At 37.5% G+C, this 23206-nt stretch overlaps 2 protein-coding genes across 2 annotated transcripts in view; one reads left to right on the top strand and one right to left on the bottom strand.

Annotated features, from left to right (window-relative positions):
- The window catches only part of etnppl (ethanolamine-phosphate phospho-lyase), a 14097-nt gene extending 141 nt beyond the window's left edge, over positions 1-13956 (top strand). Inside the window, exons 1-13 of the mRNA XM_041779634.1 lie at positions 1-75; positions 1069-1187; positions 1549-1708; positions 6322-6396; positions 6565-6658; positions 8883-8999; positions 9665-9747; positions 9922-10147; positions 10671-10825; positions 12101-12190; positions 12808-12938; positions 13104-13174; positions 13373-13956. The exon at positions 1-75 is cut by the window's left edge and continues 141 nt beyond it. Coding sequence (XP_041635568.1) covers positions 17-75; positions 1069-1187; positions 1549-1708; positions 6322-6396; positions 6565-6658; positions 8883-8999; positions 9665-9747; positions 9922-10147; positions 10671-10825; positions 12101-12190; positions 12808-12938; positions 13104-13174; positions 13373-13483 — 1491 coding nt within the window. The 5' untranslated portion in view covers positions 1-16 and the 3' untranslated portion in view covers positions 13484-13956. The remainder of the gene's footprint in view (positions 76-1068; positions 1188-1548; positions 1709-6321; positions 6397-6564; positions 6659-8882; positions 9000-9664; positions 9748-9921; positions 10148-10670; positions 10826-12100; positions 12191-12807; positions 12939-13103; positions 13175-13372) is intronic.
- Positions 13957-19195: 5239 nt separating this feature from the next.
- Positions 19196-23189, bottom strand: ostc (oligosaccharyltransferase complex subunit). The gene is made up of 4 exons (XM_041778759.1): positions 22981-23189; positions 22460-22553; positions 19809-20006; positions 19196-19720 (listed from the first exon to the last, which is right to left on the bottom strand). Exons 1-4 carry the CDS (start codon positions 23117-23119, stop codon positions 19702-19704), a joined length of 450 nt encoding a protein of 149 aa, XP_041634693.1. The 5' UTR covers positions 23120-23189; the 3' UTR covers positions 19196-19701.
- Positions 23190-23206: the final 17 nt, after the last annotated feature.

Raw genomic sequence — 23206 nt, 5'->3', positions numbered from 1 at the left:
GCTGGACAACATCAGGATGTCTGCGGAAAAGCTGGAGAAAAAGAAGACGTTAGAGTTGAGGAAGAAGCATATTGGGTAAGGCGGTTGTGCACTTTAGACACAAGTTTAAAGGAAAAAAGTCGTTGATAAATAACATGGCTGTGACTTTTTATACTTCTGTTAAATAATAAACATGATGGCGTCTGGTTTTATGTCATGACAAAAGTTTTCACTGACTCCTGAAAACTTTAAACCGATAGTCGTCTATAAAACACAGTTCCTTTGTGTGCACAAGTGTGTTGTCACTAATTTAATGTATTTGGTGCTGAGCAGCTAATTTTAAAGTGACGTTATTTGACGTGTATTATTTAAGTGTAACTTGTGTTTGCCTATTAGAACCTCACCTTATAGTAGTAGGGGATTATATGTGATTATAACAATCATAATCATGTTTGATACAATTATTATAGTTAACTAAAACTAACTAAATAACTAAAACTAAAATTTAAAAAATCAATTTCGTTAACTGAAGGTAAATAAAAATTATCCTTTGCTAAAAAAAAATGAAAACTAACTAAAATTGTACAGTGTGCTTAAAAAAACTAATGAAAATAGAAAAAAAAATGTTTACAACATATCCTTAGTTTTAGTCTTTGACACAACCACACTGACTGGCACCTAAACCCAAGTCTGAGGAGTGTAAAATTGGCTGATCTGATTGGTTAAGACTTCACATAGTGGTCCTTTTATGTCTGGAGTTGTATTCAAACATCATCATAAAAAAAAAAAAAAAAGATAAGTAAAGAGTAGCCTGTTTAAATATGTTTTTAAAAATGTATGACACTCAGCTCAAACATCTATCTGTAAAATACTAAAACTAACTCTAAAACAAAAAAAAAAACTAAACTAAAACGAAACATTTCTGCAAAATAAAAACTGAACTAAACTAACAAACCAGCAGTCAAAACTAATAAAAACTGAACTGAGATTGAACACAGAAAGTGAAAAAATTAGACACTAATGAAAAATCCCAAACTACTATAACCTTGGTTTGATACCCTATTAAATCACACAAATTCTCCTCTGCAGGCCATCCTGTAAGATTTTCTTCAGCCATGACCCTATCAAGATTGTGCGAGCCAAAGGCCAGTACATGTATGATGAGAAAGGACAGCGCTACTTGGACTGCATCAATAATGTGGCTCATGGTAAAGACACTGTTGCACTGACACAAATTACAAGATGTTAGCATGAATCTTTTGTCCTGGCATCCATATTTGATATCAAACTAAGTGAATGACATTTCAAACTGATCTGCTATACATACAAAGATGTTGTGTAATGTTTACCGCTGCACTACTTGGCAAAGACATGACTGTAAAACAGGATGTGTCTTGACTCTTTAATTGCAGCATATGGCTTCTGATTATACTATATTCCTTTTATGTAAGTCACAGTGGCGTGTGCTGACCTAAAATTACACTCAGATGACTCACAATTAAATAGCATCTTATGGTCAAAACTTGAGGACCAGTTCTAACCCTGTGTGCCTCCTCTTCTGTTTTCCAGTGGGCCACTGTCACCCAGATGTGGTGAGGGCTGGAGCTGAGCAGATGGAACAGCTTAACACCAACTCACGGTTCTTGCATGATAACCTCGTACTGTATGCCCAGAGGCTGCAAGCCACACTGCCTGACAAGCTGTCTGTGTGCTACTTTGTCAACTCTGGGTATGTTCTTACACTCCACTAACAAAACACTGGGAAGATTTACCAGACTTGTTTTTTTTTGGGGTGTGGATCAGTGCAAGTGAGGCCATGATGCATACAGTGACAGGTCAATGAGGTTATGATATCAGAAGATGCTGTCAACATTCTGTTCAGATCATCTTACCTGCACAGTGCCTGGAGCAGACTACCCCCAAAAGCAGCAATAAAGCACACAGCATTGTAAGATAAAAGGGTATAGTCCAAACATATATGGCTTTTATGTAACTGTTATCAAGAGGAAACTACATACATCCTTAAAAGAGAGGAACTCATTCACTCTGCTCAAGATTTTAACCTGTGATATTTATGTTGTAACATCAATGGTGTTCTGTTTCATAAAGCTATGAGGATAGTTGCAGTTCAACATTCCTATAAAGTATCTAACTTTCCAGACAAAAAGAAGTGTAAAATCCTAATGCATGTCCAACTTTAGCTCAGTCTGGTTACTTATTTACACCCCCAGTTGGAGTTCTGCTCTACAAACAGGAATTATCTGCACCAGGGTAATAATGTAGGAGATAGTCATCCATGAGCACTCAATATCAGACTATTTATCAGCTAGGGGTATAAAATGGCTCGAAGGAAGTTGTAAACATGACAAAAGGAGGTTATCACAAAAGTTTTCTTTGTGGTTTTTAAAGTGCAGAGCAAGCATAAAGAATTTCACAATGAACGGGGGATGTAAAAAGGTTTTGATAAACAGCAGTGTAGAGGCAAAAGTCATCAGACATTCCCATAAAAATAAAAGAAAGAAAAGGCTGCAATCATCAAGTACATAGACAAATATGCATCAAGAATGGACCATAAAGAACATGGAATTTAATGCCAACTTGCGTGGAAGTACATCATGATTTTCAGCTGATTTGACACAAACTCTAGTCACACAACTCACTTGGAAGTTGGTCGACTTTCAGCCCGATCTTAGGTCATTTTTTGTGCAGAGGGTAACTTATTATATTTACTTGAATTACTGTAATTAAATAGCTTTTTGTCGTACTTGTTCTTTTTGAGAAGATTTTGAAATCAGTACTTTAAGTCAAATGTGGAAATAGTAGAGGTGGGGGAAAAAATCAATACAGTATAGTATTGCGATATTTTGTCTGGTGATATATCGCATCGTCTCGTTCACCAAGTATCGATTTTTTCAAATTAATTACTGATATGAACTGAAGTCTATGATAATAGAAAAATAAAATCAATAGCTTTTACAATTGTTTGTCCAGAGGTGACAGTCATAGAGCAGGAGAAAGTTAGTACAACAAACATGGCAGCACCAGGGGAAGGACATTAGGAATGCAAGCAGGGCACGAATGAGATGGACATGGCACATGTGGTTTGCAAGAAGTGCTACATGAAAACAAAATACTGCAGAAATACGACAAACATGAGGGCAAGACTAATGCCAAATCAGCTAAACAGTTGGAAAAATGGTCTAGATTGCAGTATATGGTATTGCAGTACTCACTGTATTGCAAAATGTTTAAAATCGCAATATGGAATTGTGACGCAAGTATCGTGATAATATTGTATCGTGGGGCCATTCGTGTTTCCCACCCCTAGGAAATAGTACGCAACTATTGTACTCAAGTAAAAGTACAGTTACTCTGGTAAAATTTACTTGAGTATAAGTAAAAGTACTGTCTATAAATATACTTTAAAAGTGTCTATATTGGTCCACACTACATGTAGCTAAACTACACTTTTGAAGTATTAAATATTTTACAATATCACAGAGCTGCAGTAACTCTTAAAACTCTGTGGCAACTATGGCAGGTCTCTATCAGGAACAAAGAAGAAGTCAGCCTCATAGCAGGACAATGCATACTGATGAAGAATACACACTAGGAACACCTAAAGTCAAACACAGGAACCCAAACTCAGTGGATAACTTCACTCATGGTGCAAATGTGTCTTGCCTAACACAACAAAAGAAATCCACTAGAAACATGAGAAAAGAATGCCAGTTGGGATCACTGTACAGCAGGCAACATCGTAACACCTATAAATCACATTGAAATACTCTGCCCAAGGGCATGATGGGAACTCCACCCATACATCCCACCAGATTTGAAAATGCATTGGGCAAGGCTTAGATAGAGCCAACTGATCTAAGCTGTAAGCTGACACAGAATATGTATTATTACGTAGCTGCTAGTTGTTTTTAATGGTGATGTTTGTGTGTGTGAGAGAGATGGCGAGAGTGCTGTTTGTAGATATGTGATGCATGAAAATGAGGACAATAGATGTGATTTCAACCTCTGTCTCTGAGACTGCCAACTTCACTGGTACAATGTAAGCACTCAGGTCTTCCACAACCATCGGGCTGTACAGTGTCAGCACATCAATCATGCGCGATGGTCGTGTGTTGATTCAGTCTAACTGCGTGGGCGGACATTCCACCCTGACTGTCATAGAGTCGACTAGAATTTGCACAGTGTATGCCTGGTCTAAGAGCATCTTGCAGCTATATCAGAAGTTTTATTAAATGGATGTGATTGAATTATCTGACAGGAGGGGTGTAGTAGTGGGTAATCTCATTTTTTTAATGATCCATCCAGCAAATGATAGATAGCCTGTTATACTGCTCTTGCATGTTACTCCTTAAAATATGTCTTTTGTGTTACACTGACCACCAATCTTCTGCTGTTTTCTTCATACTAAGTTTTATTATGAATGTATGATGAGGGAATCAAGCTCAAAAAGTCCCGCCATCTGATGCAGATGATAAATAAGCCCTTAAAGGGGCATATATACACTTTTCTCACTGTTAAACACCCTTAAAGTCCCTTACAGTCTAAATGAAACATCTGTGCTGTGTTAGTCAAAATATAATATGAATCAAGAACAGAAGGTATTTGACCCTGTATGAACCAGCTCTAGATGAGGGCAGGTATTATTATGTTATATATTATTGTCATTATGACTTCATAGTGAACAGAGATCCTGAAAAAGCAGTCATATTTTTGTGTTTCTAGACAAAGGCTGACCCCATAAATGGCTGATTTGGTTGGCTGATAAATACTTTATATAGCCACATATATTAGAGCTGGGTATTTCCCACAACCTCATGATACAAATTGCATACAGTACTCATTGATGAGTTTCTGCTTCCCTTCTGCATAAAATGGCACCACAGTTTCTTGAATGAACAAATGAGTGAGGATTAAACAGCGTTAGTCACACCCATTCAGCAGCTACCTGAAACTCTTGTTATCAGAGCCACTGGCTCCGGCCTGTCAAATAAAGCATAAAGTGTTGATTAAGCTCTCCAAATTAGATTGAGGAAAACTGAGTTTACAGCGTCATTCAGTGCAAGTTGGGACAGCACAGACTAGCCTAGTGAGCCTAGCTGTTGTTGCTATCTGCTACTAAGCCTGGTGTCGCTTGTCAATGTAGATTGGTGTTGCTGCAGTGTTTTACCTTCTTACAGCTTGCATGACTCCTGTCCAACCCCTGACTCTCTGGTGTTTGAAGAAACCCGAAATAATCCATGTTATTGTCTAAGTACCAACTTGTTTTGGTGAGTGAGACGTGCGCTGTATCTTGTAGTTTTGTGTCTTCCGCCATCTGCTGGCTTTTTTATTAACAGCATCATGGGGGACATATTTTAAAACTGCTGTTGCAGCATCTGCTGCTGTATCTATACTGTAAAATTTGTATCAGCAAGGTGAGCACAAGTCTAAGATATATGTGGAAGAAATACTAAAAGAGTGGGTTTTTCATGATATGTCCCCTTTAACAGCACCCCTTGCATCAGTATGGTTAATAAAGAAATGGTTACGATAGTGAAAAACTTGTGCAGCTTTGCCCTTGACTGTGTAAAAGAATGAAGGCTGTGGCAAAAGTCTCTTAACCACTGGTTTGTAAACTGCTGTTTTGGAACCATGTATTTAACATTTCTGTATTTTGACCAACCAAAGAGAGAAAAAAAATGTTGATTTTCATTATTGGAATTGTATCAATATAGGTTTTTGAGGGTCAGCCGATTACAACCTTGCTTTGTCATGGTACTTTGGAGCTAGACGTGACCGTATTCAGACAGAACTTTAGATATGCATTATGGGCATTTTATCTAAGTTTTCTAAGCCAATGTTTACTTTGGTTCTAAACCCACTTAGACCGAGTTTTATTTCCTTGTTTGGTTTTATACGGTCTGATTGCTTCTTACAACCAGTGTAGCCACCCCAGATTCACTGGCCATTAAGAATCATCCAGGTTGAAGGTACTTTAGTCTTTGTTTCAGTTTTAAAACCTTGAAGGTACTCCTAAGTTTGTTAAAGGCTATACCTCAAGACCCACTCAGCACCTGTAGGAGCATTAAGAATAATATGCCATTGTTAGATATTGCCATTGATTTGATAGCAAAAAGCCCCTGGAAAGGAAACTCTCTCTTGTATCAGTTACTTTATTTATTCAATTTCCAGTTTTGATAATCAGGTGTCACCTGGTACGCCCCCATATTGGGGAGTAAAACATTAATCTGTGACTGACGTGCGAGTGATGCCCATGGCTTCACCTGTGTGTTTTGTGGTGACTCAGTAACTCAGAGTAACCCTTGCTCTTTTGAACTTCAGCTCTGAAGCCAACGACCTGGCACTGCGTCTGGCATGGCAGTACACCGGCCACAAAGACATCATCACATTGGACAAGTAAGTCCCTGATCCTTGTTTGCAAGAACAAAAAGGACAGAACATAAACTTTAATAGAAATAAACGTCCAGTGATTGTTTTATGTCTTTACCATTTTATTACTTTGAGGATTTGTGTTGTATTAAAGATCTTTGGTCCATGCCCTATTTTTGTTTGCTTCATTTGCAGCGCATACCACGGCCACGTTTCATCCCTCATTGACATCAGTCCGTATAAGTTCCACCAGCTGTCAGATGCAGAGAAGAACCAATCTGTCCATGTGGTGAGTGCTCTCTTCCTCCCTCTCTGCCTGCATTACACACTATTAAAACACCATGACTCAACTTGCTCTGCTGGGCTTTGGCAGGCTAATGAGAGGTGTGTAGATGTGCATTTGTGTGGGTAGGAAAAGAGCAGAAAGAATATAAGTGTCTTGTACTGAATCCAGCAGGGAGAGAAGGGACCGAGGTCCTTTACAGAGGGAAGAGATTTTGTTTGTTTCTACCCAAAAAGACTGAGAAGAAAGGTAAACAGTAGCATCCAAACAAGTACATTGTTTGGTAGGTTTCTGTTCTTTGAATTTGAAATATGGACAGTTATCATGCAGAGTACTTTAAATATCACTGGCAGAGATTTTGATTCTCCAATCATGTGCACTCTCTCATAATCTCTTAATGCTTCTTTTGAATTTATGTAAAACAGGACGCTGATGGCTTGGTTGCACCCCTTCTTTGTTGAACCATGAGCAAATTATAGTTTAAGTGTGTTTACACTGGCCTGAGTATCCCGGTTATGAGCTTTATCCAGTTTGATCATATCAGGGAAACAGAGAAATCAGCATATCCATATCCCTGTATACATGAGAAATACTATTATACTGGTTTCTGATGATTGTATCTTATCTGTACTGGTATCTGTAGAACTTCATCTGTGAAGTTTGTGTTTTTCCAAGGAAGGTCCTACTTAAAACACATCCATAAAATAGACATATTGTAGACATAAATAGGAAGATCACAAATGGATGGGCTTACATGACTTTATGATTTAAATTCATATGAATATGAGGGGATTATTATTATTATTAATCATTAAGTTTAGCAGAGATGCCATGAAAGAGCAATGCAACCTGTAAGTGACTTAGTGAACTTAGTAGCTGTCCTGGAAACAACTTCAGACTTAAAGCATTATGTGAAAACTCTGCTAGCTCAAAGTGGTCCTTGAAATATCAAGCTTTTTCTTGCATTTTAGACTTTTTGATACTTTGTAAAAGCGTCAATTTTGGCTAAATTGATTTGTCAACTTTGAATACGTCTTAAGACCCTGCATGCACCCTGTGTTTTGTGTTGTGTATTCTGCTTTGTGCTTGGATAGCCTCAGTGTAGTTTGATACAGCAGCTTGTGGAATCCCCAGCTATAGTGTTACATGCCAAAGGTGGGGCGGTTCTGTCTGTGTCCCCGGCCTGTGTAACTTATTCATGATCACAGACACCAAGAAGTCTGGTGCTGGTAAACAAATATTTCCCAGTCTTCCCCCTTAAGCCAAAGATGACTATTTTTCACATACAGTGCCTATGAAAAGTATTCAACATCCTTTTAATGATTTTATAAATCAGTCATGGTCAATTTAATGTGGCTTTTTTGGGCAAAAAAATCTACAAAAATCTCCTTAATGTCAAAGTGAAAACTAGGGCTGGGCAATTAATCACAGATTGAATTAAATCACAATTTGGCCTGCTGCAATTATCAAATCGCAAAAACTGCAGTATTTCTTAAACTTGAAAAGTGTCAAAATATCAATGTAATTTTTTTTGCAGGAGATGTTTTATGCACATCATGCAAATATTCAAGTTTTTTTTTATAATAAAATGGCTGTTTTACTTATTTAAAATGAGATGACATATAAATTATCATCCCCTTAATATAGCAATTGTTATCATTTGTAGTAAATTTGTAATATGAGCCAAAAATTCCCACTAAGCTCTTTGTTTTAAATTGTTTTGCCCTAGTATATTCTATATAATATTTTGAATGCTGTAATATAGAAATTTATTGCTTGCATTTATTGAAAAATATATAAGATGAGGAACCTAAAAATAATTGCATATTAAATCGCAATTGCAATACTGGGGAAAAAAAATCGCAATTAGATTATTTTCACGAATCGTTTGGCCCCAGTGAAAACCTATTTCTACAAAGTAATATTAATTGAATAACAATATGTAAGGTAAAATATGTGACTACATAAATATTCAATCCTTTCAAGTCAGTATTTCATAGATGTTTTTATTTAATTTGAATTACTTTGTTGAAATATGTTTTCACTCTTTTTCTTTCTTTCTTTTTTTTTTTTTTTTTAGAAAAAAAAGCTTAATTTTATTGGCCATGATTGATTTCTAAAATAAATTAAAGGGTAGATGGGTTGAAATGAGGCAAATTTAAAGTTTACAATGACTTCTTGTAATGTTGACATGCAGTAATAGTAACCTCAAGATCTTGTCCATTCACAGGCTCCAAGCCCAGATGTGTACAGAGGCAAATACAGAGCGGACCACCCCGACCCTGCCAAAGCGTATGCAGATGATGTCAAAGACATGATAGAAAAAGTCCAAGAGAAAGGAGGAAAGGTATAGTTTATGTTGGATACTGTTACTCAAAGAAAGATGGACAAATAACCCAAAATGGCTCTTTCTCTTCATTAATGGCAACTTTAGAGGTGTTTTTGTGGTTGGACTTCTGCTGTACTGCATATGGTGTGTTTTAATGTCTCACCCCCTGTATTGTTGCCTTGATTTTCTACTTTTGATTCAAGGATACTCATTTACTTTCCATCTTTACTTTGTCTCCCCTTCTGTTTTACTTTTCTCCGATTTCACAGGTTCAGGCCAAGGTCTCTGGCTTTTAGGGTCAAATCCCAGATGACAAGATCATGTGTAGGAACTCTTAGAGTCCAAGCTTGTTGGCCCTTAATCATAAAATGCAAAGCTCAAACAAAGGGTATGTCCATGCCTCCAGTGATGAGAGAGAAAGCGGGCAGAGCAAAGACTGTACTCTTAAAGGATAAACTTTTTAATGCATGTTTTTACAGATTTCTGCCTACAGGAGGGACTGTAAAAACCCTTACCTTTCTTAAGTGATACTACAGAAATACTTGCAAGTATTGATGTTGCACACTGCTGAATAACACATTTATTAAAAAGTAGATTCACAGGTCACAGGCGCCAGGACTCGCCTCTTTTCTTGTATATCAGTGTTGCTTTTAGCTTCATACTTGTTTTTGTTTCTTCTGCAGATTGCAGCTTTTATTGCTGAGTCACTGCAGAGTTGTGGCGGGCAGGTCATCCCCCCTGTGGGCTACTTCCAGAAGGTTGCAGAGTATGTACAAAAATATTTGCAGAGTCAATCATGTTGAGAGTCTGAAAGCATTGCAACACTTACTCCTGGTCTAGAATCACCTCGAACTATTTGCAAAGGAAATTCATGTTTTAAACAAACATGTGCCTTATTTATCTGCCTTCTTTAGTCTCATCTATGTGTGAATTTCTGCAGACATGTGCGAAAGGCAGGAGGTGTTTTCATTGCTGATGAAGTCCAGGTGGGTTTTGGGCGTGTTGGCACCCACTTCTGGGCTTTCCAGCTTCAGGGAGAGGACTTTGTGCCTGATATTGTCACCATGGGAAAACCTATAGGCAACGGTCACCCCATGTCCTGCGTGGTCACAACCAAAGAGGTGGCTGAGGCCTTCATGCAAACAGGAATGGAGTATTTCAATACAGTAAGAGCATGATTTTGAACTTTATAATAATAGGGGTTTTTTTTTGTTTGTGCCATTCTTTGCAAATTGTTTATGGTTTTGCTGCTTTTTAACATAGATTTTGATAGTTGTTCTTTAGTTATTACTCACTGATAATATGCTGGTTGAACAGATTGCAGGTTAAAAATAATAGAAGATTTTTTCCCACGATGTCCAGAGATGGCACTGACCCAACCTCGTACTTGACGTAATGTTCTTTCTATATTTAGCAAGGAGATCAACACATCTGTTTTCCACATTAAGGGAAAAAATACACTCTGTTGTCTTCACCAAGCAAAGAAAAGTTAAGACAGTTTTATTAATGCAAGGTTTCCATCTGCCATAATGAATGTTTATAGAATTTTTGGAAACAAATACAAGTACATTGGCTGTGCCCTCACTGCACAGCGTCTCCAGATGAAAACGAGCCTTCTGTGGGTGGTGTGAAGCTCACCTTGGTGTAATCATTCCCCTGCTGTGCTTTGTGGGTTTTGAATTCCTCTAGTTTGGCGGTAACCCAGTGTCGTGTGCCATCGGTCTGGCTGTGCTGGACGTGATTGTGAAAGAGGATCTGCAGGGAAATGCGCTGCGTGTGGGCCGGTACTTGACTGATCTGCTGGAAAAGCAGAAAGAGAAGCATCCACTGGTTGGTGATATTAGGTAAGAAAACACTCATGAAGAATGCATGCATGCATGTGCCCTAAGAGTTAAGAGTATGTTACACAACAGCTGATTGGACATTCTCTGGAAAGCTGTCCTGTTGTTCCTGATGACAGGTGATAAAAGTCACATTCTGGAGTTTATAACACCAGAGAATGCATTTAATGTTTGAATCAACATCAGTCAACAAAGAGAGTCATTCCATTGCATAGGGTAAATTCAGGAATATTTGGACTTTTTTTTAACTTCCATGAATTAAAAGAAAATGTCTAACACATGGACTTTTGTGCAAACTAGTCCTAAACCATTTTTTCTGGTCATATTTGGCTGTTGGGGAAATTTAGTCACTGATAAAGGCAATACTGTGTGCATTTTTTTATGATATACTTGCTTGAATTCTGTCTTAATGGTGATTGAAATAAAAACAAATAATCTAAGACATTTTTTGAGATGAGACTAGGTGACTGTATTAGTTTTTGATGGGCATGAAGGATTTTATTAAGTGTTTTTAGCCTCCTAGCAGTCAGAGAAAAGCTTACACTTGGCCAAATCCAAGACGTTCAAATCAGTGTATTTAAGGTAAATTAAAGTATTGATAGTGGATTGATTTGAGTTTTTATATGTATGTCACTTTCACATTTTGCAATTAAATTAGTTATGAAAAGTTAAAGATGATATGACAGTAGCTAGTTGCCTCTGAAAAACTTAAGTGCCTTGACTTAAAGTAGTAACAAAAATCGAAAGACTTTATCGACTAAAACTAGACTAAAACTTTAAAGAGTGAGAATGACTTAAATGTGGCTAAAAATAAAGGTATTTTAACCTAACCTCATTTGGAGCATAAAGAGAACACACAACTGGTTTTCTACTGCAAGGTTGATGATGATGTATAGTGCATAGTGAATATATTTCTAGCACTGACCCACCCACCCAAACCTCTTTAGTTTAATGGGACAGCACACCAAAAATGAAAACGTGTTTTTGTAGGTTTTGCTGAAACTAAGCTAGTTTATCATCTTCGTAAAATGTTTGTCATTTTCCTCACATCGTGAATTACAAGGTAGACCCTACTGTTCACTGTTTGCCCTGCCCACCTTAGTGATTCCACACCAATAAGGGCATTGAGTTTTCATTATGTTGTATCGCTCTAATCTCGAAGCTAATTACTGCTGAAGTCATCAGAAATAAATTCTTCTGCTTTGCAAAAGTAAGCAGATTTTTGTGTGGGATTCATGCAGAGTAGAGATAACCTACTGATGATGTCACATCCTGCAGGGGGCGTGGTCTCTTTGTTGGAGTGGAGCTTGTGAAAGATCGGCTGAAGCTAACTCCTGCTACAGCAGAAGCTCAAGAAGTCATTTATAAGTACGTAAGTGGAAATGTGAATCTGGCTTCATGATGTGAGAGTGGTTAGCTCTGGTATATTACAGCAAGGAGGTTTGTTCAAATCTTTTGGCAGGTCTTTCTGTGTGGAGTTTGTGTTGTTTTCCTGAGAGAGAACTGGGAACAGCTTCCACCCACAGTCCAAAGACAAGCTGGTCGGGTTAGGTGGTGAATCTGAATTATCCTACCCAGTGTCCCTCTGAGTCAGTCCTGTTTTCACCCACAACCAGTCCAGGGTGGATCTGAATATTGGAATGGCTTAGGCCCTGCATTACACCATGCTGATAGAATTAACTGCAACAAAACTCAAATTATGTTTTGATGGATAGCTTAGTTAAATCAGTACACACTCTTATATGTAATTTTAAATCAGAATGCCTTCTTAAAGGAGACTCCTGTCAAAGGGAGAAGATGACAAAAGTGTAATAAATAGCATTAATTAAAGCTGCATCCATGCAGGTACAGTATGTCTAGCATACTATCACACAGATCAAGCAGACCTTTTTTGTTACTGCTTGCTGGGTTTGGGGAAGTGCTGCCTCTGATGAGCCATAAAAACTTTAAATGACTGAAGTTCTTCATCATAAATTTCTCCCCAGGTTAAAGGAGCAGCGCATTCTTCTCAGCGCAGACGGACCTCATCGCAATGTGCTCAAATTTAAGCCTCCTATGTGCTTCACGACAGAGGACGCTGACCTGGCAGTGGAGCAGATCGACCGCATTCTTACAGGTGCTTCACACCTACCTAATAATCCCCTTTTTTTTAAACTGTTGTGACTTTAATGACAGCTGCAGGAACAAACCGTCCTCTTTCCAGCTTTTGCATTAGTAGAAAGGATTAAAAAATGTCAGGGGAGCTTTTCAGTTATGTGTGTTATTGTGTCTGTGCTTCCAGAGCTGGAGAAGGCCTTAGGCATGAAGTTGCACAATGTTTTGAATGTAGAGAATGGAGGCAGCAAAAGAAAGGTATGTTTCCCTCTGTTTGTTTTTCTAAACTCTGTCTTTGACTGTTCAGGCTTTAAAGAGAAGAATAAATAAACCCATTATAGTTTTAAAACAAAGCTTTGGCTAATGTGGCTTCCATAAAAAAGACAAATACATGATGAAAATGCTTGTTTTCTCACATCATAATTAAATTTATCTCTTCATATTTTTTATATGAAGCTGACACCTGATGAAAATGGACACCAGCATCACAGTGGGTTAGCACACAACAAAGGGAGCAGTCAAGGAGCTTCCCAACAAACTAAACAAACCAAACGCCTCAGGACATAATGTAATGACAGCAAATAAGCTTTTGCATAGGTAAAAAAAACACAGTTATAGAAAATAACCATGTATGAAATCAACAGAAAAGCTTTAATTTAAAAAATAAACTATAGTTAACATATAGAAGTGTCTTCTCAGGTTTTTCTAATTACATAGAAAGTAAGCTATGTCTTTAACATAGAGAACAACTTTTATGGATTTACTATGGTGCTAAAATTATTATTGTGTAATTAGTAATGCTACACAAACTGTTTATTCCTTATTTTAATTCATGCCAACATTCAGTTGCCTGCAACGTCCAGGGACTCTTGATTTTCTACATGTACCTGTAGGAACAAACATTTATGTCTGTTTTAATATCAAAAAACAGTTTTTATGATTCTAACAATGCTAACTTAATCTAAACATGTATTTGCACAGATTATTGCACATTTTGTAGTGAATTGATTGGTTTGGAATAAAACACTGTCTGAAAATTATGTGATTTTTTTGTTGATTGTGATTCTGCTTTCTTAGAGCTTAAATCAAGCCCATTTATATATATCGATGAAAAAAATACATGCACTGATTACATGTCGACATGGTATCTTTCTCCTCTCTGTCTCAGCTAAAAGAACATGAACACTGTTTGACAAGTCTGCAATTATTTACCAGCGTTCCCATGTTTATTAACAGAGTTGTATGTGGCTTTAAATAAATACACTTTTAGCCAAAAAACGGGATGATTGGGTTCAACAGATATTGGAACCATAAATATTCACCCCTGTATCTTCTACCCTTTTGTTGATTTTATAAATCAGTCTTGGTAAATAAAATTTGGCTTTTTTGACAAAAAATACAAAACCTTAACCCTAACCCTCTTTTATTTAAAAGTGAAAACAGATTGTGCAAATTAAATAAAAATATATAATGTAAAATAAATGACGGCATTATTATTATTCACCCCCTTTAAAGGGACTGACCCAAATCAGCAAATGTCCAGCTAATTGGTGCTAGTAGTCTCACAAATTTTGAAATGGGGATCACCTGAGTGCAGTGAATGTGTCTGAAGTGGTCGTAGTTTTAAGACACACCTGTGTCTGGAAGGTCCACTGGTTAATCAGTATCCATGGCTACGATTACACCGTAAAGACAAAAGAACACTCCAAGCAACTCAGAGAAAAGGTTAGAAAAAAGTATAAGTCAGAGGATGAGTACAAAAAATTCCTATACACTGAACATCCTCCAGAGTTCAGTTAAATCAACCACTAAGAAATGGAAGGAATATTGGACATGTGTAAATCTGCCTATTTCAGGCTGTCATCACAAACTGAGTAACCGTGCAAGAAGGAGACTAGTGAGAGAGGCCACCAAGACACCTAGGACTACTCTGAAGGAGTTATAGCTTCAGCAGCTGAGATGGAAGTGTTGCCTGGCCTCTTCACCAGTCAAAGCTTTATGAAAGAGTGGCAGAGAGAACACCACTGTAAAGAAAACTCATATTAAACATTGACTATAATTCACCAAAAGCATGTTGGGGACTCCATGGTCAAGTGGAAGAAAGTTCTTTGGTCTGATGATGATGCTTTGGGCCATCAGACAAGATGCTATGTTTGCCAGACACCAAAGACTGCACATCAGCACAGACACACCATCCTCACTGTGAAGCACGGTGGTGGCAGCATCATGCTGTGGGGATGCCTCTCAGCCCTGGAAGGCTTGAAAAGGTAGAGAGTAAAATGAATGTGGCAAATTATAGGAAGATCCTGGAGGAGAATCGTAATTAGTCTACAAGAAAACTAGGAGATTTATTTTCATGCAAGAAAAACACCCAAAGCAAACAGCGAATGTTCTGAAGAGGCCAAGTCAAAGCCCAGACCTCAGTCCAACAGAAGATTTGTAGCTGGATTTGAAAAGGGCTCTAAATCTGACAGGTTCTGAGAGTTTGGGGTTTTTTTTGCAGAGAAAAATAGGAAATTTCTGCCATGGCCTGGTTTTCTGAATAGCTGTGCCCCAAGTGTAAATGTCTATAAACCCAATGTAAGATGTAACAGCAAAAAAGTGATGATGAAGGCATCGGTGGATGTTTTCAGGGTCAAAACTGGTTCATATGTCTTGGTATCATCATGTTTTGGCTAGCAGTATTGTATGGAAAAGTTGTAGCAGTTGTGGGTGTGATAGCTCTGCAGGGACGTCTCTTACTCTGGACATTTCTGATAGGAAGCATTTCGTTCTGCTGTGCTGATTTGTATTCAACTCTTTTCCTGTCCTGTTTGTCAGGCACTTCAAAGCAGTCAAACGTAAGTGTGAAGAACAGGTTCTACATCCTATCAGGTGTAATGAATTCCTGAGCGGTTGAACACAGCACACCCTCAAGAGAATCTTTTAAATGTTTGTGTCTTTTTTGGACACATTTTAAGTGCTGGGAGAGCAGGAGGTTGGTTTCCATAGCAAACATTTTGTTGTCAAGTGGGACTCTGTGTTGTTTGCAGGGCTTCTGCTAAAAATTTCCTGTCATCTCTTTGACCATGTTGAGTATCAAGTTCGTCCAGAATGCAGCATAGAGAGAGGTCATCATCTGCAGCATCTCTGCCAGGTTTTATGTGTGGTTTTTGGATCAAAACTCGTTTTTGTATGAGCTGGTGGCACAGGAAACTGGCACAAAAAGAACTCAGTTTGTGGTGATTCTGGCACCCCCGTGTAGACTAAACAGTACCCCTTATTTCTTTGCTGGTAATATCAACAGTACTGGGTTACAATATGATTTTATTATAAGTTTAAAAAAGTTTTTTCCATGCATGAGATTGAATGAAAATAAATGAATGAATAAGGTTGTATTTCAAGGCTTTATTTGTCTTAAAGAAATAAGCAATATTTTGTATTTTTAAGTTGACTGTTATTGCTCATAAAAAATTGTTTTTAACTTTAAAAAAGTGACACCAGGATGTCAAAAAGGACAAGCCAAAAATAGATAGCACCATCTGCTGGTTATAAGCAAGTACTGCAACATGGACATTTGGCAAATCAATAGAAGTATGGATGTAAAAAACAAATTTGCACAAAAGTTGGGACAGAGTGTAAATTTTTAATATAAACAGGATATTAAAATCATTTTCAACTTGTATTCAGTTAAATACAACTCCAAGACAAGATATTTAATATTCTACCTGATAAACTTCTTGTTTTTCTAGCATATACTTTTTCTGGATTTCCTGACTGTAACATATTTCAAAAAAAGCTAAGACAGGATAATATCCCTGTGTTACATCACCTTTTAATTTAAGCTTTTAGGACTGAAGACACTAATTCTCAAAGAATTGGAAGTGGACACCTTTCCCATTCTTGCTTGATGTACATCTTAATTCAAGGCTCCTGTCATCATATTTTGTGCTTAATAATGTTTCATATGTTTTCAATGGGAGACACATCTGGACTGCATGCAAGTCAGTCTAGTATCCTCCCTCTTTAACTGGGAAGCCATGTTGTTGTGACTCGTGAAGAATGTGGCTTTACTGAAAGAAACAGGAATGTCCCTGAAAACATCATCTGGTATTAATGTTGCCTTTATAGAAGTGCAAGTTGCCCACGTCATGGGCACTAATTCAGCCACACACCATCACAGATACTGGCTTTTGAACTTTGCATTGATGACAATCTGGATGGTCTTTTTCCTCTTTGGCCTGGAGGACTTGACTGACTGTATTTCCAAAATCAGTTTGAAATGTGAACTTGTAAGACCACAGCCCATTTTTCCACTTTAGATCGGTCTATCTCAGATGGGCTTGAAAAGTCTGCAGCACACTTGAATTTTATTGATAAAGAGCTTTTACTTTGTAGAGTTTTTACTTACATTTATAGATGGAGTGACTTACTCAACAGTGATTTGTTCCTGAGTCCACGCTGCAATATCCGTCACAAAATGATAATAGTTTTTAACGCAGTTCTGCCTGAGGGACTAAAGGTCATGGGCATGCAGTGTTGGTTTTCAGTCAAACCCCTTACAAGCAGAGATTTCTCTACTCTAGATCTTTTGATTTATGGACTGTACATGATGAGATCTCTAAATCTCTTGCAACTGCTCGTTGAGGTAATTTGTTCACAAACTATCTGTGTACACAGTCGTTAACAAATAGGAGAACCTCACGCCTTTGTTAAATATGAGCAATTGTGCCTTTGAGGACAGCTCCTTTTATAACCGCACATTGCACTTTTACCTTTTACCAATTAGCCTGTTTAACAAGGACAGAGCAAAAATATCCAGGGCTTAGCCAAATTCAGGAAGATCCTGAGACACGCTGTCTTGAAACTGCTTATCAGGCAGTTATTTGGGCTGTTTTTAAAGCAATTCTAAAACAAATGTAGATTAGCCAACAAGTCCACATCATTTAGGCAACAAGTCATCCTTTGGAGCCAACATAATTTTTAATATGTTGCGTTCTAATCATTTTGAAACTATCACGTTGATGATCAATAATTTACATTTCTGCCTCCTAAAAAGGCAGAAATCTGTTTATTTTTAAGTTATATAACAAAGATGGAGGAATTGAGAATAAAAGTTTAAAATTGGCACTTGAAAATGTGAAAAAAGCAAGCTGTGTGGGTCCAGATTAAGACTTAAGAAAATGCAGAAAAAGTTCAAACTTAGAAGAATGTTAAGTAGTACTCTTAACTCTGCAGTATGTGTAGATGTTAATGAGCTGTAAAAACGGTCAATTCAGCTTCAAGAATCAGATTTTAATGTTGTGACTCTCAAGGTTCATTTGTTTGTTTGTCACCTATTTGCTACCTTTGCTTATACATTACAACAAAATACTTTTTACCAAGCTCAAAGATTCAGGGCTATAACCCTGCAAGTCATCCCCTTGCTCTGCCTATTCTACTTACACATGGGACATCCTAGGTGTTTTTTTTTTTTTTTGCTGCTGTCCCAACTTTTTTGGAACATGTTGCAGGCATCAGATCCAGAGTATGTGAGTATATAAAAAAGTAACCGTTTGAACAGTTAGTAGTTTGTGTTGTATTCAACTGATATTAAAAATCACTCAATTGTTTTGATTCACATATTACACACTGTCCCAGCATTTGTGGGTCATAAATTTGCCTTTGAATTTTTGACTCATACTGTAGAAACATCTAATGAAATACATATTGAACTTGGGAAAGAATAATAATCCTGGCCAGACTTTAGTCCTGTTTAACCCATAGTTGTCCTATTCTTCTTCAAGTATTCAGGTTTGAGTTGCCAGAAACATACTCCTGTCAGCAGATGTTTTCAGCTGACTCAGCATCTTACACTGTTGTGCTGAATCAGGTGGAAACACGTTTGATCATTTAGTCTTTTAATCTTTAGTCTAAATTGTACACCTGAAGAATAGCGTCCCGGCTTTTGAGAGTTAAATAAAATAAGCTACAAGCTCTGGCATTCACAAAAGCAGCAGTTATTATACACACATATTAATTTTTAAGGCTGGATGGGCAGCCCTGCTGATTTTATCTCTTTCATAATAGCCTAGTGTCAATAGCCGAGTTTTTGAAATAATATCATTACAGATGACCTGGAAAGGTTAGAGCCTAGTCTATAGCACCCTCCTGTGGAGGATTACCTTCATTACTCATGACAGTTTTTGTCCTCCGCTATTTATGGCAACAGGACACATGTCAGTATGCTGGTATTTACTTGTGCTTTTTTAAGGTTTGCATGAAATTTATCATAGTACGCAATCTAGCATAAAGTCTACAATAAGCTCTGAAAAGAAGATTTATTTCACATCCTTGTACAAAATGCAACTATGACAGTTTCAAGGTTTTTTAATGACTTCTTTACAAAAACATTTCATTGAAATATGGTTCAGAATCCCCTTTCATATAGTGCTAAATTTTGATTCCAGCAGCGGCCCTGTGCCAACAGTGTTCACTAACTTCCTTTTCTTTTCATAATCTGATGAAAATCACAGCGGTTTGACCTAAAAAACGAAACATTTGATGTATATGGGTATTTGCTTCACCAGTTTGTTTGGGTACCTGGAGAAAAGCAAGTTACTGAACACCACTGACACAAAGCCATTAGGAGACTGTCAGTGCAGCCAGGGTTAATTTCTTGAGCAGTGTCAGTGCTTTCAGTCCTTGACTGTTGATTATATTAAAGGTCGTGTTTATCCGTGACTTTAATTGACTTTTTCATTTGGCCCCCAAGAACAAAACAGCCAGCGTTCATCCAAATATTCTGAAGCATCCTCGTGTTGTCTTTAGCCCATGAGGTATCCGCTGTCAACACAAAAGATATGAAACACTGATTATCTGAAACAGACTGGCATTGAAACATTGAATAAAGTATCAATCTAGATAAACTTACGGCAGCTTCATGCGCATGAACACTCTGGCCATGAAGAAGCTCAGGAGGACACTGACGAACCCGATGAAGAGCAACAGGAAGCGGTTGAGTTTGGGAATGTTTGGTGCATTGGAGCGGTCCAGGATTATAAAGCCCAGGCCTCCCATTGTGAAGAGGAAACTGGAAGCCAGACCTTCCATGATGTACTGCCCGTTTACTCTGGAAAACAAATTTGCACATGCATTCATTCAATGCTGCCTGATCACTAATATCTGACGTAGGGTCGTCATACTTCTAAAACACATCAAGCTTCTGTACACTATGTAAATTGTGCAATAATAATGGCATCATTTAGACTGTGTCGCCTCTTCTGTCCTCTCAGTCTAAGACACAGGACCATTCAAAACAAACGGACTTGAGAAATATCAGGATTTGCCAATCTGTGAGTTTGAGTCGACCACCACTGTTCCACATCTTCCTCTCTACAACCTTGGGTTAAAACTTTGATGTAAAAATTGTTGTTTTTCTAACCATGGGAACTTTGACATTTTAAATTCTTAAATGAAAAGTGTTTTATTTTAAAACATGCATCAAAAAAGTACAAGTACCTTACTCTGATGTATAGAGGGTGTCAGATTATTCCATGCCTCACCTCTATATCCATTAGATATGGTATAAAAGCATCAATGTTTTAAAGAAACTACATCTCTATGATAAGACAGGTGCAAGGAAATCCCTGCACTGTTTTCAAAACTGCATAAATATGTTCTTATTTGACAAAAACATTGAAACATGTAATCTCTTTGTGAAGATGCACCAGCTGTGAGAACTGGGGCCAATAGGATGTTTCACAATTTAACTTAATTTTCTATTCTATTACATACATTATATTACTATCTATAGTATATATTATTAGACTATGTAATGTTCTCCAAGTTTGGTCCACACAAATTGATAACTTTAAAATTAAAAAATCTTTTTTTCCTTGTAAATATATGACTTTTTAACTTAAGAAGTTTGACTTTTTTTTTCTCATAAATGAATAGATCTTAAAATGTATTTATTTTGTTTTTTTTAACAGTGGCCCCAATACCTTGTAATGATAATGGATAGTTCAAAAATACAGTGCTTGACAAATTTATTAGACCACCTGTCATATTTGTCTCAGAGACCATCCAGCATCATGAAGTGCTTTAATGCGGACTCTTTCATTTTCAGTGAGCTCTCCACGTTTTACCATTTTGAACAGGAATGAGGAATTTCAAACTGAATTCACCTTTTTACACCCAAATTTCAGCCAGCTCACTGGGCTTCTCTGAGAAGTCAGAAATTAATCACACATAACATTCAACCACTAAAACTCATTTTTCTGTTCAGGAATGCAAGTAAATAACTATAATTTGACATATTAATCAAGAAATAATAATTTGCTTTACTATTTTTTACCGTTTTTTTTTTTTATCAGTAAATTTGAAAATTCATGGATAACAATAATAATTATATTTTAGCATTAAAAATATAATTTTGGTTAAACAGCTTCTACATATTGGTGTATTAACCATTGCAGAAACATAAAAAATGATTTTGGTAATTACCAATGCTGTTAATTTAGGGCAGCTGTGGCATAAAGCTTACTTTGGGTGGTGGTCTAATAAATTTGTTAAGCACTGTATATCTTTTGGCAAGAACAAGGTTATGAAGATCTATTATGTTGGGATTTGGTCAATGAAAACATTTTGAAGTTGAATTTTTCCCAGAGGGTCCTGGGGGGGCGTAGCTCTTCTTAGGTACAAGAAGGAGGGGCTCTGAGGAAAAATGCTGGGAATCACAGCTCTATACCAATATTTTCTCTTGTGTTTGACCATGAAAACATCAGAGGTGACCTCTCCTGCCAATTGAAAAAAATCTCTTATTTGACTAAACACCTATGGAAGCTTTAAATTGATTGGACACAACAAATAACTAGAAAAGTACTTGGAGAGTGCAGACCTCCGCCATTAGCCCTATTTCCAATAGTAAAGAATCCTTAAAAAAAAATTCCTGGATCCAGACGGTGATCTGGATCACTCCCAAAATCTAATCAGTTCTTCCTTATGCCATTTCTGACATTTCCTGAAAATTTCATCAAAATCCCTCCATAACTTTTTTAGGTATGTCGCTAACAAACTAACAAACCCTGCCAACCACATAACCTCCTTGGGGGAGGTAAATATTGGTTTCAGATATCTGATCATGCCACATTATATGTAAATGGCTAATGTTTGTCAACAGGGTGATATAGGCTGATATCAATGCTAAGCGGATGCATCTCTATTACTTAATCCTGGGTGCACTGAACTTTTTGCAGGAGAACTATTACTCTTATTTGTTGCATCATATCCAAGTTTAAAGTTCTCTTATCATGATAATCCTAGATGTGACGATTGAGAGATAAAGAAAAAGTCAAGACCTTAAGGAAACACCCTTGATTTACTTGGTTTGATAACAAAATGGAGTAAAATAACATGCATAGGTCTATTTCTGCTAAGGGTTCCTGTACACACTAGACTTTCTGCCCTTGTTTGATCCAGGCACATATTTATGTCCCACTGAAAACAGCACTGCGACCCCCTTTTGAGTCCCTGACCACCAGCTGGGAACCATAGCAAGCTATAACGTTATGGCTGGCATACCTGTAGGCCAAAAAGGCAACTGGCCGCTGGTGTCCATGCTCATCAGTCATTGAGCCCACACTTGGAGGTTCAACAATAACATCATAGATGATACCTAGAATGAGGAGAAAATGGAGTTTGACTGAACCAGACCGCAAGGACATATTAATAAATCAGACAGGATCAATATAACAAGAGTTACTAATCTGGTGGGGACATTATACTTACACTTTTGCGGCATACCTTGACGACTTTAAGAGTCGAACAGGCAAAGACAGTTATACTATTTTGCATTCCTTCAGTCTATGGTACTAGCTGCTCTGCAAAGTTAGCTTACATTCTCGTCAGTTATGCTACTACCGATCAGATTAGAGAGCTGATTTACAATCGCACCCAGAGCCTGCAGGCTCTGACGTGTTTCTGATATTGTTTCAACCAGTAAAAGACGCAGAACTAACTTAAAATCACACCCTGAAACAATGTAGTTTAGCATTAACAGGCTAGCAGCTTTGCCTGGACGTTAGCTTAGCGGACCCATTTACCTCCTGTGATGAGAAAGTAGGACACAATTACAACCGCGTACACAGTCATAGCCGACGGCATGTGCAGCCATGATGGTTTCTTCAGTTTTATATTCGGACACTCCAGCACAGTGAAAGGTATACTGTATAAAGTCTCCATGATGTATAAAGAAGCTGACTACTGTATACAACACAGCTACAGCCGCAGATCCGTCTACGCCGCGACTATGTTGACGTGTCCCGGAAG

The sequence above is a fragment of the Cheilinus undulatus genome, linkage group 22 (assembly GCF_018320785.1).
Source record: "Cheilinus undulatus linkage group 22, ASM1832078v1, whole genome shotgun sequence".
NCBI lineage: Eukaryota > Metazoa > Chordata > Actinopteri > Labriformes > Labridae > Cheilinus > Cheilinus undulatus.
The sequence above is the reverse complement of the archived record's forward strand: the minus strand, read 5'-3'. Positions and strand labels throughout refer to the sequence as shown.

Excerpts from the sequence above, each read along its gene's own strand:
- ostc (XM_041778759.1), bottom strand. The coding sequence starts at position 23,119 with ATGGAGACTTTATACAGTATACCTTTCACTGTGCTGGAGTGTCCGAAT. Across the intron at positions 22,554-22,980 it reads CTACTTTCTCATCACAGGAG|GTATCATCTATGATGTTATT; the intron begins GTAAATGGGTCC and ends TCCTCATTCTAG. Across the intron at positions 20,007-22,459 it reads GTTGCCTTTTTGGCCTACAG|AGTAAACGGGCAGTACATCA; the intron begins GTATGCCAGCCA and ends TTTGTTTTCCAG.